General features: G+C 46.1%; 4 protein-coding genes across 9 annotated transcripts; 2 read left to right on the top strand and 2 right to left on the bottom strand.

Annotated features, from left to right (window-relative positions):
- The first annotated feature begins 1,427 nt into the window (after positions 1 to 1,427).
- On the top strand, positions 1,428 to 9,661 carry LOC143209063 (uncharacterized). Its single transcript, XM_076424266.1, has 3 exons — positions 1,428 to 2,754; positions 7,243 to 7,386; positions 7,844 to 9,661. The coding sequence occupies exons 1-3, from the start codon at positions 2,372 to 2,374 to the stop codon at positions 9,084 to 9,086; spliced, it is 1,770 nt and encodes a 589-aa protein (XP_076280381.1). The 5' UTR covers positions 1,428 to 2,371; the 3' UTR covers positions 9,087 to 9,661.
- Positions 9,662 to 10,197: 536 nt separating this feature from the next.
- Nup54 (nuclear pore complex protein Nup54) lies at positions 10,198 to 14,569 on the bottom strand. Of its 2 annotated transcripts, none has more exons than XM_076424243.1 (5): positions 13,976 to 14,569; positions 12,195 to 12,731; positions 11,108 to 12,024; positions 10,808 to 11,035; positions 10,198 to 10,725 (listed from the first exon to the last, which is right to left on the bottom strand). In XM_076424243.1, the coding sequence occupies exons 1-5, from the start codon at positions 14,073 to 14,075 to the stop codon at positions 10,603 to 10,605; spliced, it is 1,905 nt and encodes a 634-aa protein (XP_076280358.1). In that variant the 5' UTR covers positions 14,076 to 14,569; the 3' UTR covers positions 10,198 to 10,602. The 2 variants fall into 2 exon arrangements, with proteins under 2 accessions (XP_076280358.1, XP_076280367.1); XM_076424252.1 differs by having other exon boundaries at positions 12,195 to 12,728.
- LOC143209089 (uncharacterized) lies at positions 12,723 to 15,087 on the top strand. The gene is made up of 2 exons (XM_076424323.1): positions 12,723 to 13,221; positions 13,297 to 15,087. Exons 1-2 carry the CDS (start codon positions 13,183 to 13,185, stop codon positions 13,684 to 13,686), a joined length of 429 nt encoding a protein of 142 aa, XP_076280438.1. The 5' UTR covers positions 12,723 to 13,182; the 3' UTR covers positions 13,687 to 15,087.
- On the bottom strand, positions 14,722 to 23,570 carry Gaba-b-r1 (gamma-aminobutyric acid type B receptor subunit 1). Of its 5 annotated transcripts, none has more exons than XR_013009034.1 (13): positions 23,010 to 23,570; positions 22,836 to 22,934; positions 22,479 to 22,613; positions 22,023 to 22,193; positions 21,453 to 21,951; positions 20,640 to 20,767; positions 20,260 to 20,552; positions 19,780 to 20,023; positions 19,664 to 19,711; positions 19,379 to 19,586; positions 18,912 to 19,306; positions 17,196 to 18,583; positions 14,722 to 15,910 (listed from the first exon to the last, which is right to left on the bottom strand). XR_013009034.1 is itself a non-coding variant. In XM_076424227.1 (13 exons), exons 1-13 carry the CDS (start codon positions 23,151 to 23,153, stop codon positions 15,891 to 15,893), a joined length of 2,523 nt encoding a protein of 840 aa, XP_076280342.1. In that variant the 5' UTR covers positions 23,154 to 23,570; the 3' UTR covers positions 14,722 to 15,890. The 5 variants fall into 5 exon arrangements, 4 of the variants coding, with proteins under 4 accessions (XP_076280342.1, XP_076280311.1, XP_076280323.1 ...); XM_076424227.1 differs by having other exon boundaries at positions 18,445 to 18,583; XM_076424196.1 differs by having other exon boundaries at positions 14,722 to 18,583.
- Positions 23,571 to 24,681: the final 1,111 nt, after the last annotated feature.

The following is a 24,681-nucleotide window of genomic DNA, read 5'->3' as shown; positions in this document are numbered from 1 at the left end:
GGTAGAACCCCGTGGCGGGGGGCCCAGGTGGAATCCTCTTCGCGGCCAAGCAAACTCTCACCTCCACTCGATTTGTTGACTCAGACACTGCGAGCATCCATTCGCAGTAGCTCGCTAACACGAGGGCGATAACGCGACAGCTTCTCGGAGATATGTAGGACTTTGTTCTGCTCGCATCGTACACTATGTATGTGGAACTGCAAAGTTGCTAATCGAGACGCTAGAAAGAGGTGGGAGGGAAATCGACTCCCACCATCTACCAAAATTTTGGACGCTTTTCCAGAATTCGATGAAGTAAACATAGGACGATATTATTAATATCGATGGGGGGCAACTCGTTTCAGAGGTCCCCGAGTCTAATACATCGATAAGATCCATCGAACTTTGGAAGGTTCACTTCGGTAGACAGAAGATTTTCGGAATCCTGATGATTCGCGTTATCGTCGTGGCGACGATTCCAACAGAACCGGATGAAACGAGAAAATCTTCTTCAAGGGATAGATCTAGAGCATGACGAAGACGAAGCTGCACTAGACCCATCGTAGATCATAGATCATTTCAAATTTACATTCGTATCTGCAGACTGCCACTTTCGAAAGGATGCTTCATTTTTTTTCCAACGAAGATAAGCTGTCCGGTTTTAAAAATGAAAGAAGAACAAATGATTAATATGACATATTCAATATAATCGTAACATATTCAATTTCACCTGCTCGCTTTTTATCATAAATGCATAAAATCCACAGTCACTCTAGCAGAAAAATAAACGACATGTCATTGTTTAGTAGAGAAAAATATATTCCTACAAAAACAGAGATCCCTAAACCAAATAATTAATGACAAAGGTAAACAGTCAACGACGAGGTACATTGTTAAGCTAGCAAAAATGCATTTTCGGAAAGTTCCATTCCCGATACTTTACAGAAAGTCTCTTTACTGCTTCCGATCGCAACAGCCCTGCCCAAAACGAAAATCAACATTCAATCGATCACTCTAACTGGTCCTCGCGAAGCGTGACGTTTCTGAAACAGCAGTATCGCCGTCAGAAACCTTCGAAACCGCCTCATCGCGTCGCGCGATTTCCGCGAAGCTCGCGTCAAACAGGTCTGTTTAGCGGAATGACGCGCAGTTTTCTCGGCACGTTACCGAAAATTTCGGCACGTGCTCGCGAAAGGCCTGACCACGTGATAAGTCGGTGTTCCCGCTTGTAAATCGACTCGGTGGGGCTCGTTCTCGTCCACGGCTGCATCGTTGGGCTCGTAGGAGGCGTCGCCTCCGTGGAAGTGGTCGCGATTACGCGTTATCATTTTGTTGGTGTTGGTGGTAGAGCGTGTAGAAAGAGAGAGGGACGTCTCGGTCCGAGTATCTGCCACGATAGCGCGGCTATATATAAGGCTGGTGGTCGGTCGTTGATATTAGTCCGACGTTCGTTACGGTGTTTGCTGGCTGCGCGGTGTTTACTACTCCGTTGATCCTCGTTGTCTCCTCTCTTGCGATCTCGAACGTTCCCGACTCGACCACCGAGATACGCCATCGACGATCTTGCCCGTCTATCCCGATCATCGAGAGACCGGACAAGACTCCAGATAATCGCGACCGTGATCCTGAGGACGAGATAACGCGCGAGGATGGACGCATCGTTCTTCTAGCGACGGCTTTAAACAAGCTTTCCTCGAGGATTTGGTTGTTGTCGATCGACTCAGCCCCGATCCGACGGAAATCAGAGATCGACGAGAAACGGCGGTTCCTAGGAGATCGTGGTCCCGTTTGATGAGCTTGCCGCCGCTGGCTTGCAGCCTAGTTATGTTCTCGATCGAGTACAGCAAACAGTTCCTGAGCTACCGTATACTCAAGTCGAACCGGTTCAAGTACATCTGACGATACGGACTCGGACCTCTCCGAGTGATAAACTGTGCGAGCGCTGTCACGGCCCGGGGGTGTGTGTTTATTTTTATATGTGAACGTGAGAGAGAGAGGTCGACTTGCTTGGCTACGGTGTGCTCAGGAGCAAAGGGCTTCAGCAAGACCTGGAACGTCTTGTACGTGGATCGGCACCGATGCGCGGGAAACCTGCTGCACCCATCTAATCTCGAGAACAGAGTAGTACACCGATCCGATCGGCTTTCGAATCGGCAGAGAAGATCGGGTGAAAAATCCTCTTCGTGCTCGAAAGAGTCAACATCGGATTTCCACGATTCCTGTTATCGGGTTGTTAAGCGGGATTATTAACGAACAGGGTCGCAATTACAGAAGAGAGTATCGAAGGGGGAAATTTGCACGCGTTTGGTCGAGAAAAAGCGAGGGAGAGAGAGAGGGAGAGAAAGAGAGCGAGAGAGAGAGAGAGCGAATTTTAAAGAACAAGAGAATAAAGATGATCGTTTACGTTCCCGGTAGAATGCCAAGCCACGTCGGTCCGTACGGCGCCGCTCGTTACCCGGGCACCCTGCTAGGAGCAGTGCCGGGTTTTTACAGTCCGATTTCCGGTTATTCGACCAGCCCGAACTCGAGCTACTACGGGAGCCTCAGCCTGCATCAGCAGCCACCGCTGGACCTTCCGGTTTGGCCGCGAAGGATGCCGGTCGAGGAGGAACTGGGAACGTCGCCGTCGGCCGCGTTGCCAGGACTCGGAGTCTCACCTGGAGGATTGACGAACACTGGCCCACCGAGTCCCGCGCACTCGGACTCAGACGCCTCCAGCTCCAGCCTGGAACTTGGCTCCATCCGGCGCGGAGAGAACGCCCAACTAAAGTGCAGGTAGGCTTCGGTACTTGTATAATCCGCGTCTCACGAGAATAGACTTGGAACTACGCAGGTGTAAGCGGACTAAAGCTCCGACTAATTCTCACATACTTATTCTGACGCATATCGTTATCTTTCGCCGCCACGCGATACTACAGACCTGAAGTAGTGTCGTAACTTACTCGGCAAATAGCGAGAATGCGTGTGACTCAACTGTATTAGTGTGTCCTATCGAGTCTCTTCTCGTGAGACGCGGCAATCTGCCTTATCCGATCGAGGGAATCGAGGGGAAATGCTATAGTATAGTCCATCGAGGCGATTTTTAAGGGTGGGGAGTGGACGTCGCGAGTCGTGATAGGTAGCCCCACTCAGAAATAGAAGTTACAAGAAAACTCTCATAATCTTATTAACAAAAAAGCGGGGCACCACCCGGCCGCTTAGTCCGCTTACCGTTAAGCCCGCCACTGCCCCCACCATTGGTACATTGCTGGGACAATTCTCGGAACGTGACGTCATGCATGTACTCCTCGGAAGGAGTTTTTGCGACAACGGTGCTTGTACTATGCATTCGCGAGATGATGCCGCGCAAAATGATGAGGGACGCGATAGGAGGATATATGTCTGTATTTGTAGCTTCAGCTGGTACCAATTTTAACTTTTCAACACTCTGTGTAGCAGAACGTGTAAAAAATTTCACGAGACAAGAAACGGCTAATTTGATCAGCTTGATTAAATACTACCCTCCAGAGAACGATTAACGAGGTATTAATCTACATCATCATGATCTATATCATGATACTTATCATGATATTTATCATTATGGTTTGTTTTGTAAAAGACACGTGTAGTCATAATATCTTTCCATTCCACTTCCTACGTTACAAGAGTCTGAAGTAATAATTATTGTGGCTAAATTGTCGAACACATTCTCACAACCATTCAGCACACATACGATTCAGTCACAGTGCTCGATAGCTTGAACGTTAACAGTAGACAGCTCCTCTATTTTCTGACATAGTTTTGACATCTGTCTGACGAAGCCTAATGGCGAGATAATCCTCTGTTATGAAACACATGCGTCGATCACACAGAAGAAACATAATCTCCTGTTCAACTATCGCGTCGGAAAGACGAAGGAAGAGAAGGAGGAAAAGCTGTTTACAACCGAAAATATTAACTTTACGATCTGCGGTTATCAGAACTTTTTTATTATAGCTTCCGGATCTTCGCGCGAGACAAACGTTTTATAAAATGAAGCAACAAGCTTTCCGAACTTACCCAACTCATCTAAACAATTTCACTCGATCCACATTTCAAGTAACAACTTAAATTCCTCTCGAGTTTCTAATGTTTTATATTTGCTCACTTATCACGTTCTTCTATAATAATCTCAGCAAGTTGAAAATAGTCTGTCAACATCCATCGATTGTTTCAGTTTTGTACGAATGTATACATAATCGCTAGACTGCGGATTTCACGCATTCATGACAAAAATGAGTAGCTACAATTAAAAACACTGGAAAGATTAAAAGAATAGAAAGCTGCCAATATATTGTATTACGTCCAAACTTCCAAAATTATTGAAAAAGAAGAAAGAAATTCCCAAGCCTCTTCTTTCTGTTGCAATCGATGCATCGAACATTTTATATTGCATAAAAATCCGCAGTCTACCCATCGCAAACGCATGAAATCCGCGGTCTACCTATTGCAATCGGATAAAATCCACAATAAATTTACAACGGCAAACATTCCCGTTGGTCCACGGGATCCCCGAAGCCTTGTTCCTCGCGGTATCGTCTCGTTTCTTGTTTACTCGCGTCGCGGATCACCGTCTGGCAGATACCGGCGCCGCTGAAACCGCGTCGTCAGAATGTTATCTAAATTGAGCCGCGAATTTTTATCGAGATCGAAGTCCGGGAATAGCTGGGAAAGCGTGTATGTATCGTTTTCTATCTAACCGCTACTCGGTGAAACGTCTCTCCCGCCCCCGATCGCATTCGCTCGCTTCCTTGATCCTCACGGGAGTTTCTGTTCGCGGTTTTTCCAGGCTGGCCAGACGATCGCGACCGCGAATGGTTTGTTGGCGAGGTCGTGAACGGGAAATCGCGCGTATCTGCAAAAACGTTGGCAACTTATCGCGTTCCGGTTGCAACCAGTTTCCGCACCGATAAATCGAGCTATGATGTTAGCGGGGCGATTCCGATTTGCAGTTGGCGATGATTTGTTGACGACCGTTAAGTTCCGGGAATTTTATAAAACGATTCGCACGTGGTCGTGGCAATTGACGGGTCTTGGATAGTTCAGTTGACGTTGCGTCTTGGAGAGCAACGAATTGATACACTTTGTAGATTCTTTAATTCTATGAATATAGTAGTGAAATTATAACGCCTGGGCAATCCAATCCAATACAATCGAATTCCTATAATTTAGTAAATGAATTCAATTCTTCTGCAGTTTAATAGAAATTCAGTTTCGCCAATACGTTGGCATTAGGAAAGTCATTAAGAAGTCTCTGAAGATGATTTCTTCTCTGCAATGTCTTCGACGATGATTCTCTCATTCCACGCTGATTTTGATCGATTTCGGTCTCCGATCGATCGAGGCGCCATCGACATCGTGGCTCCAGAGGTCTCGGAGTTGCGTCGCAGCCGTTCGCCTAACCGTTACATATTCCGGTCGATTATATTTTAATCGCGGTTCGCACGGATCGGCCGCGGATGAAAAAGATAGATGTTTACCGGTCACGGAAGAAAGCCACATCCCGTTGATAACCTATCGAGACGACTAATGCATGATTATGTTCGTTCCCTCCGCGGGCTCGCCACGCTCTATTTCGATCCGTCGGCGACAATTTTGGACATGAATCGCGAATCCGAGTGTTTATCGCGGAAGCTCGCGACGTACACGCGCGGGTGTTGCATGCAGCAGCCTCGTGGCCTAGCGAAACGATTTTCTTATCAATCGCTCCAGCCGGAATCAACACTAGGGCGAGATTAGATCGCTGTCTTCTCCTTCTTCCTTCAACCGACGGATCCCACGGCATTAACGTCCCCGTGCCGCGGCGAGAGCTTGTTTAAGCTAGCGATTAGGCTAGTCACGAGTGACGCGCGATATCGCGAAACGTCACAGCTCGCTTCGGAAAAGCCACTTCCGCGAACCACGGAAAGTGCGCAGAAAACCACGATGATTCGCCGAGGAAACGTCGCACTATGCTTCGAACACGCCAGCTGGATGAAATGCAAAATTGCAGCTGCGAACTATATGTGCCTCCTCTTGAGCGAATGGTCAGGAATTATTTTCTATGCTCTTCATCCTCTTCGAAACTGGAGATCTTCTTGGTTTGCTGTAACCCACTTGACAATATCGTGATATGTGCTGATTTATCGCATCGTAAAAGATACCATCAACATTAACCTCTTGCCTTGCGACTTGCTCAAACCCTTGTCAAGGCAATTGAGTACCCGTGTACTCATTTACCGCGTTGTCTTCGATTCAACAATTTTTGAATGGTCTATTATTAAATCATTTTATCCTTTCTACTATTTTAAGCTGCACCCACCGACTTTTGCCACGAATGCATAGAATGGTGCCTCGTTGAATTTCTTGGTAATGGTAATGCATTTTTGGATGCACTGATTGAAGCAGTTTAGTGAATGTACCGTCTAGGGTTTGGACGCGTAAAAAAGTGTTGTCCAGCTAACCCCTATCTCTCTGAGCACTGTGCGTCGCGACGTTACCTTGATCCGCGACCTTTCGATCGACAGGCTCCGATACGCGGAACAGGCGATGCCGTTGACTGGAATAGCAGCAAGCTCGGTAGGTCTACATAAACTAGTGTCAACCGACGGCAATTGCACAATGAATGGAATTGGTATCAATTGGTGGAACGGACGCTCTGGACGCAAATCACGCGTCGATATTTGAACCCGGCGTGCCCGTGGAAGTCGGAGAAACCGTCGTCGAATCTCTAACGAAAGGAGACGAGCAATAGACTGTTTACAGTTCAATTTCTAACTTCGCATTTCGTTGCGTTAGACCACCCCCTTTAACCCTTGCAGCAATAACCGTTTTCAGAGTAGAGCTCAAAATAGGAATAAGTCCCTTTCTCTCGGTGAATGTCTGCGATAAGTTTCGCGGGGCCCGAGTCCCCGGAAACCGGCGTTAGCAAGGATGCGCGTCGATCGATCAAAATGCAAAGATCGTACCGGCGCGCGTGTTGGTTATATTTAGCGTTTCTCGGTAAATGAGTGACAGGGGAAACAAACGGTATAAATAGATCGATCGAGCACACCGAGGGGATCCGGTGGTCTTCGATTGGCCTTAAACGATCGCAATAGGCACGCGGACCACCGTTCAACCGTTCGATCGGCCCCCGTCAAACGAGCAAAGATCAATACCCTTAAATGACGCGCTCGCGAGCCGCTGTTTTCCGTTCCGATTATTGGAACCGCATTCCTCGGCGATTAGGAGCGATTGTTGATACTCACGGCGACTTGTTTGCAGATGGCTAAACTGCGGCCGATGGTTCACGTCCTTGGAACAACTGGCAGGACATGTCGCAAGGCTGCACGCCGCGCCTGGACCTCGAGGACTATTCTACTGCGGCTGGGAGGGCTGTGCGAGGGGCGAGCGTGGATTTAACGCGAGGTGAGCGATCATTTTCCTGCAACATACAATGAACAAGTCGATTTTACACGCACCGATTTTGGGGAACATTCTTTTATGTATTAGATTGTCCCAAAAGTTCGTTTCATATTCGATTAATATGCTCGATGCAAATTCAGAGTAATTTTTAAGGAAATCAATGGCATGGGCAAGAAAGTGGAAGCTTAAGAAATAAATAAAACATTAAAGAACTGAAGATTGCATTGTTTGTGTATGCTGACGTTATATCTATAACAATATGGAATGTGCACGTAGTGAAAGAAACTTTAAGGACAACCTAATATTTCAAAAATCTACCCTTTCCGCTCGGAACTATTTTCTCAAACCAATACTTCAAGTCTGGTTTAGCTACCTATCTTGGAAAACGGTGTTCTTCCATTCTCTCCGCATGAAATTACGTCGCTGAAACGTAGAATCTAACCGAGATGATCTTCCGCAGATACAAGATGCTGGTCCACGTCCGCACGCACACGAACGAGAAGCCGCACCACTGTTTCCAGTGCGACAAGAGCTTCAGCCGCGCGGAGAACCTGAAGATCCACGCGCGTTCGCACACCGGTGAGCGTCCGTACGTCTGTCCCGTGGAGGGCTGCAACAAGGCGTACTCGAACTCTTCGGATCGGTTCAAGCACACGAGAACGCACGCAGTGGACAAGCCATATTGCTGCAAGGTTCCTGGTTGCCCGAAGCGGTACACGGATCCGTCGTCGCTGCGGAAACATGTAAAGACCTACAGACATTACGTGAACAACAACGACAAGGTGCAGGAGAAGAGTTTCGACGAAAACAACTCACAAGAAAAAACGCGGTTGGATACTACCTCGCCGGAAAAGCAGAACAGCACGACCAACTCGGAGTCGGACAAGAAGGACAGCAGCATCGAGAGCAGCGCATCAGGCTCGAGTCCGAAGACGAGCAACAGCTTCGAGGAGCAGAGGAGCTTCGTCGAGTGGAACAACATGTACAACCTGCAAGAACAACAGCGTAAGGAGCAGGCGGATCAGATCACGCCGAGGAAAGTGTACGGCGAGCAGGATGTGAAGATTTATCCGAGGATCTACGACGACAGTTACATCATACCTGAAAGAATCCAAGTGAATCCGATGTACGGCAGCCAGATGATGAAGGAGCCGGTATCCTCTCCTCAGACCAGTCCTCATCGTATTCCTGATCCTATGCCTCGCATCGGGATGCAGTCGACGCCCATCAAAACCGAGGAACCCGTCGAGTACCCGAGCAAGGTCAGCACCGTCGACTACAGGAACATCGAGTCAATAGTCAACAGCACCCCCTGCAAAAAGGAGAACATGGTTAGCTGCGACCCGGTCAGGCATTCGGTGATCAAACGAGCGGAGGATCTCAAGATGGAGATCGAGCAGACACCTACCAAGGAAGAGCTCTGCAAGGACACCAACGATTGCTGTTGTCGTCACAAGTGCTGCGCGCACACCAACGACAACATCCTAGAGAAAACCAAGATCCTCTCCGACCTGATCCTCAAAGCTCAAAACCCGTTGTTCAGGCACCTGCTAGGATCGGTTGATCTTCAGTATGGACTGCAGAATATATGGGGGAACATCGCTGACACGAACAACACCTGTGGACAAGATCTGAGGGTCAAGATCGAGAACGTCGTGGAGATGGAGCAGGATCTACCGTTGGATCTGACGATCAACAAGTAGGGGATTGTCGGATGATTTTAGGATATGCTCAGGGTATGAGGGTATTCTTCTCTTCGGAGTTGAAGTTAGCGGCTCAAACTACCGACGGTGACCCGCGTCCAGCGTTCTCGAGGTCGTCCCCGGGCTAAGTGCCTTGACACTGTTACCTGAGGAATATTCCCTTTGGTTTTCACAGTGTTTCGTAGTGATAGAGGTTTATCGGTCGTCGTTTGTCAACCGGGAACGACCTGGAGCCAACGCAAACAGCGGAAAAGGAACCTCGGGACACCGTCGGTTTCGCGGGGAACGTTTGAGCGGTCGTTGAACGCAAAATTTTCGAGGGGGGAACGTTAGAGGTTTGGGACGGATGTAATGGACCGGTGAGATAGGTCGAGAGGATACTGTTTTGATCAGACTGCGAAACCAAATATATCGTAATACGTTTAATTCTTTCGCCGTAGGGCAGCGATAGCCGGCGGGGCACAGTTCGGAAGAGAATTGCTCAATCTTAACTCGTTAATGCCTCTCTTGCTTGCGAGCTCGCGCTCACCGATTAGGATGAAACTTTGGAGTGATTCAAAATATGAATAACGGTATGGTTGATTCGGCAATTTCGTTCCACGGTCGTGTAGGTTTTAAATGAATCGCGAGTATGATATTACACTAAAAAATTGAAATGCACAGTTAAAAATTCAGATGAACACCCTATCTTTGAAATTGTTGAAAGGTGAGCGCGTGTTCTCGACGTTAGCGACTAGCGAAGTCTCGGTGATCTAGATTTACGGGTAAACTCGAAGAATATCGATCGGATATGAGAATAAAGAATCGTACCAAACACCGTGACACGAGAAACTACATAGGGGAAACGTATGGTTGTACATGTGGCACTGAAATCCTACGTAAACACCACGGCACAAACGAGCTTCTGTGGGGTACCGCTTCGAAGCTGTCCCGGTATCTTCTACTAAACACCAACCAATGTATGATATGTATATAAAGATATATTATGTGTAAGTAGTTGTGTCCGAGCGAGATAAAAAGGACGCGTGCGGGCGGAGAGTTATGTGCATTTCTCTGTGGACGGAACGAAGGAGCGTGTTTAACGACGTGAAAATTATCCAATAAAAGCACATTATTTATGTAAAAATCGTTTTTATTCTTTCATCTGTATAGAACGAACGCCTCCCTGGCACCTTTCCCCTTGATGTATCTGAAATATATAGACCTTCTCGAAGCTGTGGAAAGGGTCCACCGGTAACAATTGTGCAACACTCGGCGAGCTATTACAATTGACAACATTCGGTCCCTCGCGGTAGACGAAACACAGGTTCGCAATCGAGAAAAATATACACATTGGATGTTGCAAGATCAAAAAAAAATAAATATGGCACCGAACCTCCGGGGTGCAACGAGTTCTCGAGTCTTGTCCGTGTGCTTGCACATTTATCGCATCGAACGATAACAAATAATCGCATCGGCGTATAAACAATTCGACGACAAAAAGTAAGGGTACAATTTACGCGGCTAAATATAACCCTCACGATATACTATGACTCATTAAAAGCTCGGACATGCTGTCTTTGATGATCTTCAAGCTTTCTAAGTCTGCGTGTATCGTCGCTATCAGTTGAGCCATGCCCTGCTGTTCCATCGTGAGATACTGGTACAAAAGAAACAAGGAAAAATTATAGCAACTTCTCTTGATCAAAGAAAGTTTGCCGTTTGTTGTAAATTATACGCACCGCTTTGATGTCGTCCTGCGCTATAGGGTCCATCGCGTATCTCTCCTGATTCTGAGTATCTATGTAACTTCTCATTCGTAATTGAGACAGCATCTCACTGATTCTGCCCTTGAACTGAGTCGGAGCACTGATCTGCGAGTGCATGGCTTCAAACCTGTGCGTGAGGACCTCCTCTTCAGGCTGCAATGACAATCCCACTTTGCGAGTTATTTCTTGGCGCACCAGTACCTGGCAAAAATAGAAACAATGTTTAGTGATTATTTTATTCGAACCTGAAGGAAACGAATGGTATGTACTTACTTGCAAAACCCTATGCTGAAGTTCCAGAAGAGTCCTCCTGTGCTCCTTGAGCCTAGCTTGTATCGCTGTGTGTTTCCTCTGCAATGTCTGTATTTCCTCCGCTGCCATGTCTAAGAAGTTCCTATGTCTAGCTGTCTCCTCCTCCTGACACTTCAGCCTGTGTTTCACCTGGTGGAAACCGATCATCGGCACAGGTATGTACATTTGTGGGTTAGGATTGTCCAGCTGAGCCTGCTTCCATAATCTCGAATCGATGGAACAAGGTGGATTATCTAAATACTCTTTTAATTGTGCTGGATCCAGCTTCACCAAAGGCAACATGTCCTCCACGCCATTTTGTACTAGCTGTTGCTTCTGCATCGGTTGTGATAAGTATGCAACCAGCTCGCTCGCAGGAATTTTTCTAGGAGCTCCGGTGATGCCTTTTTCAGTGACGAAGATGGTCACCTGGCTCTTCTCTTCCCCGGTCGCTTTGATATTGTCTATGGTCAGTGACAAGTTAGGCTTGTTGCCCAGAACATTGTTCATGAAACCGATCAACTGCGCCTCGCCCTCTTTGATGTCGTTCTTCTTCTTGTGGAAGCAGAGCATGACCAATCCATCATTGTTGTCTGCTTCGGGCATGCGACTGTATCCGATGGCCTTGAATCTGCATAGAGGGTTCTCTTGATTGAGGTCAATGGGCGGCGCGTTCATGGAATAGTAAGCTTTCCCAGTGCCCCATAGAGCTTGTATGAGGTTCCATCTGGCGATGATGTTGTCCCGTTCGTCGTTGTACAGTTGGCAATTGAAGACTGCATTGTAAAGAGCTTCGGATATAGTGTTGACCGTTTGCTGTTGCAGTTGTTGCTGCTGCTGTTGCTGGAACTGTTGCTGAGGTTGAGAGAGTCCCGTGCCGAAGCCCGAGAATCCAGTACCTGTATGAATAGCAAATGCAGTGTTCCATATTATTTCTGTTTTAAAGAGGCTTCATTGTCCACTATATTAATTCTAAAGCGACTAAGGGGATTAGACCCTCGAAATCATCAGATGAAAAATTTAAAAAAATGCCTCCCTGTCTTTCACGCATGATACCATTGGAACTGACCTGTACCAAACCCACCGAAACCAGTGGTGGTGGTTGTGGTTGTCGGCTTAGTTCCAAATGCACCGAAACCAGACCCTGTGCCAAATCCGGTTCCAGCGCCGAAGCCAGTCGAGGGTGTACTCGTAGTACCGAATCCACCAAAGAACGAGGGTGCAGAGGTGGTTGTTGTGGTCCCAAATCCACTGAAGTTTCCAAAACCCAACGAGGCTGTTGTCGTGGGAGCCCCAAACCCTCCAAAACCAGTCGTAGCTGCAGGAGTGGTGCCAAAAGTCGATGTCGTACCAAATCCAGTGCTAGTGGAAGCTGGTGTGCTACCAAAAGCTGGAGCAGACCCGAATCCACTGGCAGGAGTGGCACCAAATGCTGGTGCAGCACCGAATCCAGATGCTGAAGTGTTGCCAAACCCAGTGGCTGTCGATGTGCCGAATCCAGTGGCAGTTCCAAATCCACCTGTTGCTGGAGTAGAAGATGTGCCGAAAAGACTTGGAGCTGATGTGACTGGTGTACTGAACCCGAAGGACGGTGTCCCAAATCCTGCTGGAGGATCAATTCTCAAATGATTCAAATATGTCTTGTCCTTACAGAATGATTGATCAGGCTATGGGAATTCTTGTACGACATGAATGTAGGTAGGATTTGCGTTGCTGGATTTTGTTTTGGCGACTTGAAGCTGCTTCGAATAGGATAATCAGGGAATGACAGTTGTTATTTTAAATAAAATCGCGGCAATATATTTATTTTTTACGCGAGTATATCATACATTTATTTATTTATTTATACATTGTCGCAAGGATTTGATACAAAATCATGTCGCACGTGAATCAGGTATGATTCGTTCTACTATTCACAAGGACGAAATGGTTTAATAACTATATAATCACAGGATGGGAGATACCAACTAGTCCAGAAGTTGTTAAAGTTGCCTGCGCTGTCTAATAGTAGATTATTAATCCGTCATGCCGATGGAACTCAGGATAGCGCTACGGAAATGATAGGAGAAACTGGTACCACGGACAGGGCCATTGGGGTTTGTTTTATAAAACTATATTCCGCTTATACAGTGTAATTAACATTTATACCATATTGTACTGATATTCTCTAGGATGTTACAGCTGAAGTTATGATAACGACGCTAGGAAAAGTACCCCAACAAATGTATTACTTAGAAGACACAAATGTTCCACAAATGGCAGGGTTCGGTAGCAATATGGAGGACAATCCCTACTCCAACGAATATACCACTGAGATGCCATCCAACGGAATGACCAAGAGCAGTACCGATTCTGGTTATTCCCCAATTTTAGTATCTCTACTATGCGTACTAGTGGTGATACTATTCATGTGCTGCGTCACTGCATGCATAGTTGCCAAAACAAAAAGAAAAACTAGTTTTTTTAACAAAGGATGCGATCCAGGATGCACAGGTATGAGCCAACCGCTGTTGGACAAGATTTCGGAGTGCTCAAGCAAATCGAGCACCCAGAGAAATTAGGGAAAATTGGCACGGTCCTTGCAACTTGATGTATAACACAAAGGAGGGGCTATACGAAATGCTTATGTAAATTTAAGAGAAATACGCAGTAACATGGAGCAGCATTAAAAATTGAAAATGATTCGCTGACTATACCTAGAAAAAGTATGTTTCGCGGGAGAAGCGACGGCGAACAGCTTTCAAACGAGTGAAACGCAACTCGAGCAAAACAAGCCGATGAGCAGGTCGAAAGGGTCACATGTAACAACGAAATTCGAAATGTGACATAACCTAAAAGATGAGGACTCACCCGGTTTCACCGGTGTCGCCGTCGTGGAGGCCGTGGCACCGAAACTAAATGCAGGAGCCGGCGCCGAGGTAGCCACTCCGAATCCCGTGCCAAATGACATTTCTCCAGCCGTATGAAAACCAACGCACGAGGAAAACACGCTTTACCCGCGCGCGCGCCTTACGATTTTGTACGAACAACAGTGCAGCGAATATGGCGGGCTAACATGCGCCACGAACGCAAATTCCCGCTTGTGCGCAGAGAAGCGTCACGTGACCGCCGCGCGATTCGAATTTGAATATCTTGTCAAGGCGGTGTGCAACTTTGGAAGCCAGTCAAAATTTTTACTAAACGGTTCTTTAGAAAAGGCTTCTATAGGAAACGTCGAGCAATGTTTTAGCTATATTTCATTAGTTTTTCGTTATTTAAATCTGGAAAATGGTGGAATTAGAGGACATCTTTGCGACCTTGTCAGCTGGCACCCGGTGTCGAAACAGACTGGATTATAGGAGATAAATAATTTTTGTGATAATTTCTTCAAGGTACATTGTAGATAATACAGAATAATATGTAAAAATTTCCGGGTTAAATTGACGAAGAATTTAAAGATTTACTCTGTGCAAGGACATCGCGATTGCGATTAATATTTATTTCACACGATGTGCGGTCACTTTCAGTATTATAACTGTGCCATTTCTTCGAACGAAAGTAAAGAAACGTCCGATGCTGTTCGAGCCAACAAAGTTGCACAGCCTCTTAAATCGCAATTGAGTTTATTCGAATCGTTTTATATTCTTTCGATACAATCGTGTTCCATTTTGTACTACATATTTTCATAATCGCCGTACGCGTCTATGACGTGTTAAACATATTGTGGTGTTTCCATCGATTGCGTGATGCGTGTCACATTGATTTGATATACCTTCGAACGGAAACGGGGAAGTCCGTCGTCTTCTCGATTCAAATTAAACCGCTCGATCTCTAGATCCGAGAGCGGCATCGCCCCTCAAATTTTCTTTTGATAAACGCAGGGTTTTGTTTTAATAACAGATACAGCGGGTGAATTTGTAACGAATTTTATAATTTGAAAAACTTAAAAATAAATATATCTCCATAATCTAACATACATATATATGATACTTTCTTCAACAGTTCGATAAGACTATATATATAATATAATATATTTATATATATATATATGTATATCGTATATAATCACCGTAATAATTGTAATAATCGTTTTCTTTTTCTTTTTAGTCAAGCGCTGTCCGGCGCGACAGTCGATCGAAGAGGTACAGTAAAAAATACCGGTGGATCGATTAGAAACGATTTCAACAGAAAAACATCGGTAGAGTCTCCCTAAACACGATGTATGTACGTAGAGTGGCGGAATTGAAGATGCACCGTACGAAAAACCCGATAGTGCAGCTGTGGCTTAACCAATCTACGCAATACACGCACGCGAATCGTCTTGTATGTATATATATATACGGATAAAATGTCAATTGCAGTCAAATCACATGGTCGCCCTGCTCTCCCGACAACGAAAGCTAGCGAGAATCCAAAAACGTTCTTTTTTTCGACGGGAAAATTACCGGCTGTTCGAATTCGCTGACTTCTTGCAAACACCTCCACAACACCTTCGAAACGATCATTCTCTTTTTTTTTTACTCCAGCACCTGGTCAAGCTTTTCCCCGCAGGCCGATTCGACGGGAAAATCGAATTTTCTCCGACGAGTGTACAGGCCACGGTTCTATCCCTCTGTTTTGATAATTGAACGGTCGAGATTTCCATCGGGGCTCGCGCGTCCGTGTACACTAGCTTTAGAAGAGAGACGAGAAAGACACCGAGAGAGAAATGGAACGGCGGAGCTTTCAGCTCGCTCGCACGTGTGTATCGCTTTCGTCGTCCTGATCGACGGGGACTCTTCGATTTTCAGCCGACCTGGTCCGCTTCTAGAAAGAAGAATTGAAAAACGATAACCCTCCGGATGACCGGCCAAACTGGCGTTCTAGATACACGGTGGTACGCTAAAGTATCTGGACGATCGCTGATCAACCTTCAACCCCTTGTTGACAACCCCTAAACTATAGTATGTACATACTATGTTTAAAAAGATACGCCTTATGCGGAAAAAATTGAAATATCTACTTCATTTTATGTTTGCGTCTTCAAAGGGTTGAACAGCAAGAGTGTACATTTCTACATTTCTAACGAGAATAAATAGGCGCAATTTAGAACTCGTAAGGTATATTACTCTGGATTTATTGAAATGATTGAAGAGGAAATCTCTACTCAGCTAACTAAGACGGATAATTTTGCACCAAGATCCGTGCTGTTTAAATTTTCAACAGCGATCGTACGGACACTTTCGCCATCGCCCGTCCATTCATAAATAATTGTCTAGTCGATTTCATTGAGAGTTCATATCGAATCGGTCCCGCGCGTTTCTTTCAAGATTGCACGTGTTCGTTCGGTCCGAATTGCGCAACTACCTCATCAAGACTCCCAAATTATTTATGAATGGCGCACCGTCGCAAGCGTTTAAATCTCGTTAGCGGTCCACGTTTATCTCTCATCTTTTATTAATCCGAGTACAATTTGGGAGCAGACTTCATGAGGTTCACATCGATGCGCGGATTCGGAAACGACCAGGTGGTAAATCGTCTAACGAGATTTAACTGCAATTGCTGGAAATCATGCGTGAGAACAGTTATGAGAAGTTCAAGCGGTGGGACAAAACGAACGTCCGAGGTGTGGTCTTTGTACGTTTCGTTGGATTCAAGCGGATTGTGGAATGGCAAACACATACGTGGCGAGTCACGACCGAAATTGACCATGTGCGAAAATATATTCTGCAACAATTGGCCATTAAATTACACCGTCAAAACTATAATTAAATATACAAATAGAGTGACCATTCAAACCGATATACATATAAGCAGTTGCACTAATCTTTAGAGATCATTAATAATCGTAACAAGTAGAATATAATGCTTGGATGTCTTTAAAGATTATTTAATTACTCCGCGCCGTCTTAGAAGCCACCAATTCGCAATCTCTAGAATAAACATACTCGGACACGTTTGAAGTATTTAGGCTGTTCCAGCACGCGAAACGTATATCTCCATATGGCGTAGAATTTTGGCCGTGACTCACAGTGATCGATTATTAAATATTAACTGCAACGCCTCCCACGCGCACGTGGGCTGCGTTCTTTGTACCTCGTGCGGATCGTACCAAATGTTTCTTCCGTCTTTGTCTCGCATTTTGGACCCATATTGACCTCGTGCGCTACCACGATCACGGCTTCGAAAAATATTTCGCGGATACAGAGTTATCGCGACGTCTATCTCGCGGATAAAAACATATTCGTGAACCTAAACTGATAAACGTATTTCGGAGCGAACATGCTTTTTGGTCTGGCGTTTGCTTAGAGCCCGATAAAATTTCCCTGTACAAACTGGTATCGAACAATAAAATCTCTCTCGTTGTACAAAAATCTCTCCCGAGGCTAACAGAAGCGTCGTTGTAAAACGAGACCCGCGGGCGACGATTCGTCGTAGGCCAACTATAGTGATCGCGATCGCCGCCGGTTCGCGATCCTTCGTCTTTCTCGCAATCGGAATGTACAATGGCTACTCACATTTAGTGTTTACGATCACGATCTACGCGGACGCACACGTATTTACTTGATAGTAGACACAAACATTCAACATTTATAGAATACGTTTAGACACCGAGTACATCGAACAAGGAGAGTGAACGTTATCTCGACGAGAGACAAGACTCCCGTTGTTGCCCGTTCGCGTTCCTGTTTGATTTGTAAACGTTTCGGTAGGAGACTGCCGATTGTCCGGCTGTACCCGATATATTTGCGGGACTGCCAAAAAGAAACCGGACTCCGTTGGGTTTAGCAACTTCACAGGTCACTTCTCTACACCGTAGTTTATCAATCTGTAAAATTTGATCCAGCTGCGTCGATGCTGACGTCTTCCATGCCCGATTTATGGGAAGCGAAAATCTGATACAGACTCTTTGAAACCTCTTCTTATTTCTCTGTTTCAATTTCTATTCCGTAGCAAATCGCAGAATTACACAGCTCGACGAAATTGAGCAGAGTATACAAGACTATACAAGAATGTACAGAGAAGCGACTGACACCATCGCCGAAGAATCGAACGGAGACCGTATTGAGTTCGACAGCGCCGAAGGAGAAGTGTTCTGCGAGAGTGAGGCGTACACGTCGCGTAGCTCGATAGGCTCTAAATGTCTCGAAATCGAAGACGTTCGTAGGAAAGTAAAGAAGCGACATGTATTGCTTGCTCTGTTTAGGTCCCAGGTTTCTTAGATTGTTAACGATTGCCGCGTGGGCGGTCGGATATCGGCATCGGTCCGCGGTGATGCTTGTTCTACGAATACGACTCGGAGAACTCGTAGTCGGAGGCAGAAGCTCGCGACGAGCGTGTGTAAACGGAAATGCCCCCACCAATCGCGCTGTCCGAGGTCCCTTCACCGGTCACGAAATCGGCGACGATCAGCGAGTCCTTCGGAAGGTTACCGCTGCCACCTTTCAGCGCGTCCCTTTCGGCCAGCATCTGCTTCAGCACCTTGATCTTCTCCTCTTTCTGCAAAGAACAGCGCTCTTTAACCATGGAGCCGAGTTCCGAAAACTAGATATCTAATTTTATATGAGAACTTCCTCGGCACGATCTACAACAGAGCCTTCTTTCCCCTCTTCTCCGTGCCTACCAGCGACTCCCACCATCCGAACTTACTGAAACTTCGAAGGCGATGAGAATCGAAGTTTCGAAGCTTCGAATTAAAGCTTTCTCTTATTTTGTATTACATTTTCTGCCAAATATTTAATTATATTTTTATTTGACTAATGGTGGGGATCTCGCGGTTCTCGAAGGGGAACAAATTGGAACTCGCTGATCTACAAGATCGGCTCACCGCGGCGATAAGCTTCTGGAGTTCGTCGTTCTCCTTGAGCAGCTTCTGGTACTTCTCCTCGTCCTCCTTCGCCATGCTGACGTCGGTGTTGTTCTTGGACTCGGCTTTGTCCTTCGGGTGCCTGATCACCTCGATCATCTTCGGCACAAAGATCAACGCCATGCTGAGGAAGCAGCAGAATATGATGGCTAGCGCGACGAAAGCGAAGCTGGCATCCTGCTGGCTGGCGATGACCATTGTGACCGGCGCGGTGATCAAGCACAAAACGACAACGTTGTATATCGACATGCCGACGTATCTGGAGTCGTTGATCTGCTTCACTTTGATGCTGCGCGTCTCGTAGGCCAGGAAGAGGCCGAACACGAGGATGATCCCTTTGTAGCTGTAAACCAAACCTGGAAGAACGGAAGAGCTCGCGGTTAAAGATTGTTCCTTGTTTCTTCAGGTTCTCGCACATCCGTACTCACCAAGCCAAATGTTATTGTGCGCGCTTTCGCAGTGTTCCAGCTCCGGCCTGATCCTCGCGTCATCATCGCCAAACGGAGACGACTCCAGTGGAAACGTCTCCATCTTTCTTTGCAGAGGATCCAACACCTGCCAGCAGATTAGCAGTACGATGTCCATCGTGAGCAGCCCACTTACCATCGTGTACAGCTTCCACGGTTGTATTTTCTTCTGTATGGACGAAACTTTTTGTTTAGCCATGAACAACTAAAAAGAATCGAGATTACGTGTAAAGTTGGGGGCCATACGAGCAGGATCTGCGAGCCATGCAGGAGCGGTGCAGACTGCGTGAGAGACTAGAAATGTCAGCCACATGAGTTAATCCTCGAACCGTGTTTCGAAGAGCTCTTTGAGCCAGACTGACCTTCGCCTGATCCGCTTTCGTTTTAGTCGTGAGTCTGTGGACCCGCCACACTTTACTGAACATAGCGCCGAACGCCAACGTGAACCCTGTGGACAACATCCAGGCGCGGGCTTGGCAAACTGACTGGTACTCCCATTCGGAAACGAATCGGCCGTCGATCCCTAATAAAAACACCGACACGAAGCACGCTATCACCCCCACCAGCATGATCGTGTTGCACACCGGATGGGACGTCATGATGACGCTGGAAGAAACGAGCGACCATCAGAAACGTTCTTGAGAAACCTGTAGCCCAACGGGACGAGGCAGTAAACGTAAACAGTAAACATAGCCACTCGAGTGAAGCACCTCATTCATAGCCATGGACTTCGAAAAATTGTAGAATAATCGAAGGTTTAAATGGAGAGGTGCTTCAACTGAAGGCAAGAGAGAGAATTTGAGGACAGTTAAGCGTGCATCACTATAAACGATCGAACGCACCTCCTGTGCCTGTTCCAAATGTTGAAAATAATTAGACCGATAGCTATCACGATGCCCACCGAGGATATGGTGCCCATACAAATAAACAACGGTAGAGAGACCGTCCGAAGAACCGTTCTGACAATAGTCCTATCCTGTGGAACCTTGCCGCCGATCCATCGTTCCATGTTCCTCCAAGTCAGATTGTCGCTCTGCGTATCGTAGTAGCCTAACTTGACGTACTTCCCATCGATCATCTGCTCGATTTGGGTCAATGCGATTCTGTCGCCTTGGGAGCTAAACGCAACGTATCCCTATAGTACAGAAAATCGATTAAAGATCCGCTCGACGGTATTTACGCTCGCTTTCGTTCTAGTTCCGACGCGTGCGTGTTCACGTACAGATACGCCGAGGAACTGCGTCGAGTTGATGGCTGAATAGATCTCGTTCGCGATCTCCTTGTCCTTGTAGACGAAGTTCTTCAGGCTCTTACCCTGCTTGCTCAGTTTCTCCATGGACTTGTTGAAAGCTGCGAAAGTAGAAGCTTCGCATTAGAAATTCCTTCGATCGCGTGCTAATACTTTCCGTTGCTTTGTTCCTTGCTAGATCAACTTGAAAGCGTTGTTTGCTACCGTACCTCGAATCAGTTTCCGTTTCTTTGCAGGTAAAATTGTTCATAACTTATTTTGAAAGAATTGTGTGTTTACACAGTTGTACAGCACTGATGTAATTTAGATATGTATATGTTTTCGCGATCTAAAATCAGCTGGACGCGATGAGGTAATTGTGGAAAGTTACAGGTGGTATAAATAAGCTGGCAGATTAAATGAAATTAAAAATAGTAACGTAGACTCTATGCAGTATAAATGTTTGCCGCCAGAATCAGATTGCGCTGAGAAATGTACCTCAATTTACACTCGAGTTGCTTGTTTCAATTATAAGTATGGAACGAACTTGGCAATGGTGTGGAAGCCGCAAAGAGTGCGTCGTTAGTTCGCAAACACGATATTTTGCATGCACCAGGCCAATAACTAGACTGCAGATTTTATACATTTATGATAGAAATGCAAAAGAGGTAGAAACATTTGAAGAATGTAAATACTCTATTTTCAGCTTATCACAAATGTCTACGAAACTCCTGTAGCTTGAAAATAAATCCGCAGTCTACGAATAACTTGTTAGAGCTAATTGTAAGAATCAAAACGGAGTTTTACCTAGCGCGACCGACCAAACCGCATCATAGGCAAGCGGCGCTTCCTGATACCCTTCCGGATACCGATTATTATCGATATCGTAGCCATCCTCCTTCAGCATCTTGTTCAATCGTTGCCTGAAATCCTCGGAGGTCATGCCGCTGATTGTCGTGTCGTTGTTTTGATTCCACATGAGCGCCTCCGTGGTCAGGTGTCCCTCGGCCGCCTTTTTCATCTGATCCTTGGTGCAGATGATGCCCTCCTTGTCCAGGTTCACTTCGAACCAGTTGTCCTCGTACCATCCGATGAAGAACCACACGTAGCTCTTCCCATATAGATTCTGATGGTACAATTCGCAGAGGACTCTCCTCGCAGCTACCACGTAGAAAAGGCCCACGATGATCCTGGCGTCCTGGCGTCGTAGGTTTCGAACCGCATCCGACGGGTCCGATAGAAAGCTCTGGCGCGTGACTATTTCTATTCCCGCCTCTTTGCAGCGGGACTCTAAATCTTCTACGGTCTGAGGAACGGAATGGGAGATTAACGAGCTCGTTCGAATCGCTCGCGATCGCTAAGGGGAACCGATCTTACAGATATGAACACTTCTTCGGCCTGCTGCAGGATCGCTACCCGAGACCAGCCGAACTTCTGCAACAGTTTGATTCTCGTCGGGTTGTGCACCGTGGCCGACGGGTGCGTTCGGAACAGCGTCGGGAACCTGTTCCGGTCGGACAGCGCCGGGGACGATGCACCGTAGCACAGCTGGAAACGTTCAACCAATTTCTCAGTCAGCCTTGTCAGGTTCTCGAAAAATAAAATTATTAAAGAAATAATGAACTGTCTATCCGGCTTTTGCAATAGACGAAGACAATCTGTATTTTGCGTCAAGATCCGCAGTCTAAGTGGACAGCGGATTTCATGCATTTACGACAAAAAATGAGTTGGTGTAATTTAAAACGGTAAAAACGTTGGATGAAGAAAATGTCTATTTCATTCCAGTATGTTGCAATTCAGGTAGAACATTTTTATTTCGCATAAAAATCTTACCACCACCATGTTCCACATTTTCGCCGCTTCGGCAACGGTAGTGCAGACCGTGCTGCATCCTGCCAGCAACATCAACTTGTTCGGGCTATGGTACAACAAGTTATACATCACCGCGGCGCCGAGTCCTGGCTCGCACTGAAACACAAGAAGAGTCCAGTTAGAAACTTGATAGTTCACTTGGTTAACCCGTTGCCCTGTGATTCAATATGCAGCCACAGAGATTCGAATCTTCAGTGTCACCGATAATTCCTTAAAGGAACGAACAGGAGAGTTTTATTTCTAGCTCAAAGAGATCAACGACAGACTATACGGAATGCAATATATTCGGCAAGATTTTGAAGGCAAGTTTTAACGTACCTCGCTGTCGTTGGAGTGCAGCTTAAGCGTGAAGCCCGGTAACAGGTTCTTCTCGCGGTTGACATCGTCCAAGGCCAGGTTCACCGCTGGCATGCACGCCTGTGGGACAACGAGTATCTCGATTATTTCTCGTGAGAAGAAAAAAGAAAGACAGAGAGACGAATGATCGCTCACCTGACCCCCCTGCCATCCACCCTCCCCCGCTATCGGGAAAATGCCGCCGATGTGCAACACATTGTCATTGTCCTCGTCGTCGGGTGGTAACGAACCCTCGATCACGCTCGTCGACGCTAGAACTATCACGAGCAGCTCTAACATCTCGCTTACTTCTCAAATTCCTCGTCGAATCAAACGATCAATCCTCGGTTTCTTTTTTTTCTTTCTATCCTACGACACACCCCAGCGAAGAAACGCTGAGAATCGCAGTGCCTTTAAACGAATCACGGCCATCGTCGTACGATCGTTGCTCGTTCCCCGCGAGTTACAGAGTCACTGGTTCTAACAGCACTGTACGATTCATCAGGGACGTCCGACAACAGATGGGGATGATTCTCGGCCTCGACACTGGCTGCGTCATTTAAAAAATTGATCCCCCGCTCGCCATAGCTCGCCGGGCTCCTACGCTCGCTCGAACTCGCGCGTGACACCGCGAATTTTTCCTGCGAATAGATTCTACGGAGACGGAGCGCGATCGCGCGAGCTTTCTATTGATTTCATCCCGGCTACCAAGGATCGTAGTGGGGATGGGGTGGCACTGTCCCCTAGTTTTCGACTTGGAAATCAATATACAGGCTCATGCAAAACAACCTGCACCCTTGAAGCTGACGCTGTTTCGTCGCACGCCTTATAATCTTCATTTTGAGGATATTTCTTGCAGATTGATTCTCGCGGATGTTTGTTCGAAATAAACATTGTCTCCACTAATCACAAGCCACAGCAACTAAACAGAAACCGCCTGCTCTCTTTCATGATTTTGTGCAGCTGAAAATTGTATATTGATATATCATCTAATACTTCTAATCTATCCACTGTTTCAAATTGATCCTACTCGAATTTCCTACCACATTTTACGGAAACCAACATGTTTGCCAAAAAAACTACTTTGACTATGTTATGGGTACTTTGAAGCACCCTGTAGAAAGAACTCATTGTCATTCATTTTCAATTTTACTTCCTCAGTTCAAGGACTGGTTTCTACCCGGCTGTCATTAAATGATGTTTAAAATGTCTTTGAAAGGCAAAGCTGAATAACAGGGTTTCTTGAGAAATTATTTGATAGCGACAGCAGTCTTATTCGTAATTTATGAGGCCACCCTGAGCAATATGATATACCAATTTTCTTCGATATTGTTACTTTAAAAAATGTCCTGGCTTTCTCTACATTTAATATAATTGTCAAGAAGCATAATTCTAATTTTGAATTGATCCAACGTGGGGGTGGTTTCTCCGTCGGTAAAATCGCACAGCTGATCGCGCTGTCATACCACTGCATACCACCGACGAGATACTATCTGATACTATCTCGTCGGTGCCTTGTCAACCACATCCCTTCAAGGGATACCCTTATTATAACAAGGATCTTTACGTCACCGACGAGATGTTTACGTTTCTGTAGGGATCTACCGATCTACTTCTCTGTCGGTAACATTTGGCTAACAGTTTGAGCGTTTTGCTGTATGAAATGGCGCTGTGCGGACGTTTAGGAAGAGCGAATAATTCGTGCCGAAATTAACATTGCGTCTTATGGGGAAAGCAGCACGAATCATTTGCTGCTGTAATGAATATCCAAAATTTATCATTTTGCATGAATAAATTATCTTTATTGTACAATAGAGACACAGAAGAT

Source organism: Lasioglossum baleicum, chromosome 1, assembly GCF_051020765.1.
Source record: "Lasioglossum baleicum chromosome 1, iyLasBale1, whole genome shotgun sequence".
NCBI lineage: Eukaryota > Metazoa > Arthropoda > Insecta > Hymenoptera > Halictidae > Lasioglossum > Lasioglossum baleicum.
The sequence above is the reverse complement of the archived record's forward strand: the minus strand, read 5'-3'. Positions and strand labels throughout refer to the sequence as shown.

Excerpts from the sequence above, each read along its gene's own strand:
- LOC143209063 (XM_076424266.1), top strand. The coding sequence starts at position 2,372 with ATGATCGTTTACGTTCCCGGTAGAATGCCAAGCCACGTCGGTCCGTAC. Across the intron at positions 2,755-7,242 it reads AACGCCCAACTAAAGTGCAG|ATGGCTAAACTGCGGCCGAT; the intron begins GTAGGCTTCGGT and ends ACTTGTTTGCAG. Across the intron at positions 7,387-7,843 it reads GAGCGTGGATTTAACGCGAG|ATACAAGATGCTGGTCCACG; the intron begins GTGAGCGATCAT and ends GATCTTCCGCAG.
- Nup54 (XM_076424243.1), bottom strand. The coding sequence starts at position 14,075 with ATGTCATTTGGCACGGGATTCGGAGTGGCTACCTCGGCGCCGGCTCCT. Across the intron at positions 12,732-13,975 it reads GGCGACACCGGTGAAACCGG|CAGGATTTGGGACACCGTCC; the intron begins GTGAGTCCTCAT and ends TTGATCCTCCAG. Across the intron at positions 12,025-12,194 it reads TTTCGGTGGGTTTGGTACAG|GTACTGGATTCTCGGGCTTC; the intron begins GTCAGTTCCAAT and ends CTATTCATACAG.
- Gaba-b-r1 (XM_076424196.1), bottom strand. The coding sequence starts at position 23,153 with ATGTTAGAGCTGCTCGTGATAGTTCTAGCGTCGACGAGCGTGATCGAG. Across the intron at positions 21,952-22,022 it reads CCGAAGAAGTGTTCATATCT|ACCGTAGAAGATTTAGAGTC; the intron begins GTAAGATCGGTT and ends TCCGTTCCTCAG. Across the intron at positions 20,768-21,452 it reads GGTTTGGTCGGTCGCGCTAG|CTTTCAACAAGTCCATGGAG; the intron begins GTAAAACTCCGT and ends CTACTTTCGCAG.
- LOC143209089 (XM_076424323.1), top strand. The coding sequence starts at position 13,183 with ATGATAGGAGAAACTGGTACCACGGACAGGGCCATTGGG. Across the intron at positions 13,222-13,296 it reads CCACGGACAGGGCCATTGGG|GATGTTACAGCTGAAGTTAT; the intron begins GTTTGTTTTATA and ends GATATTCTCTAG.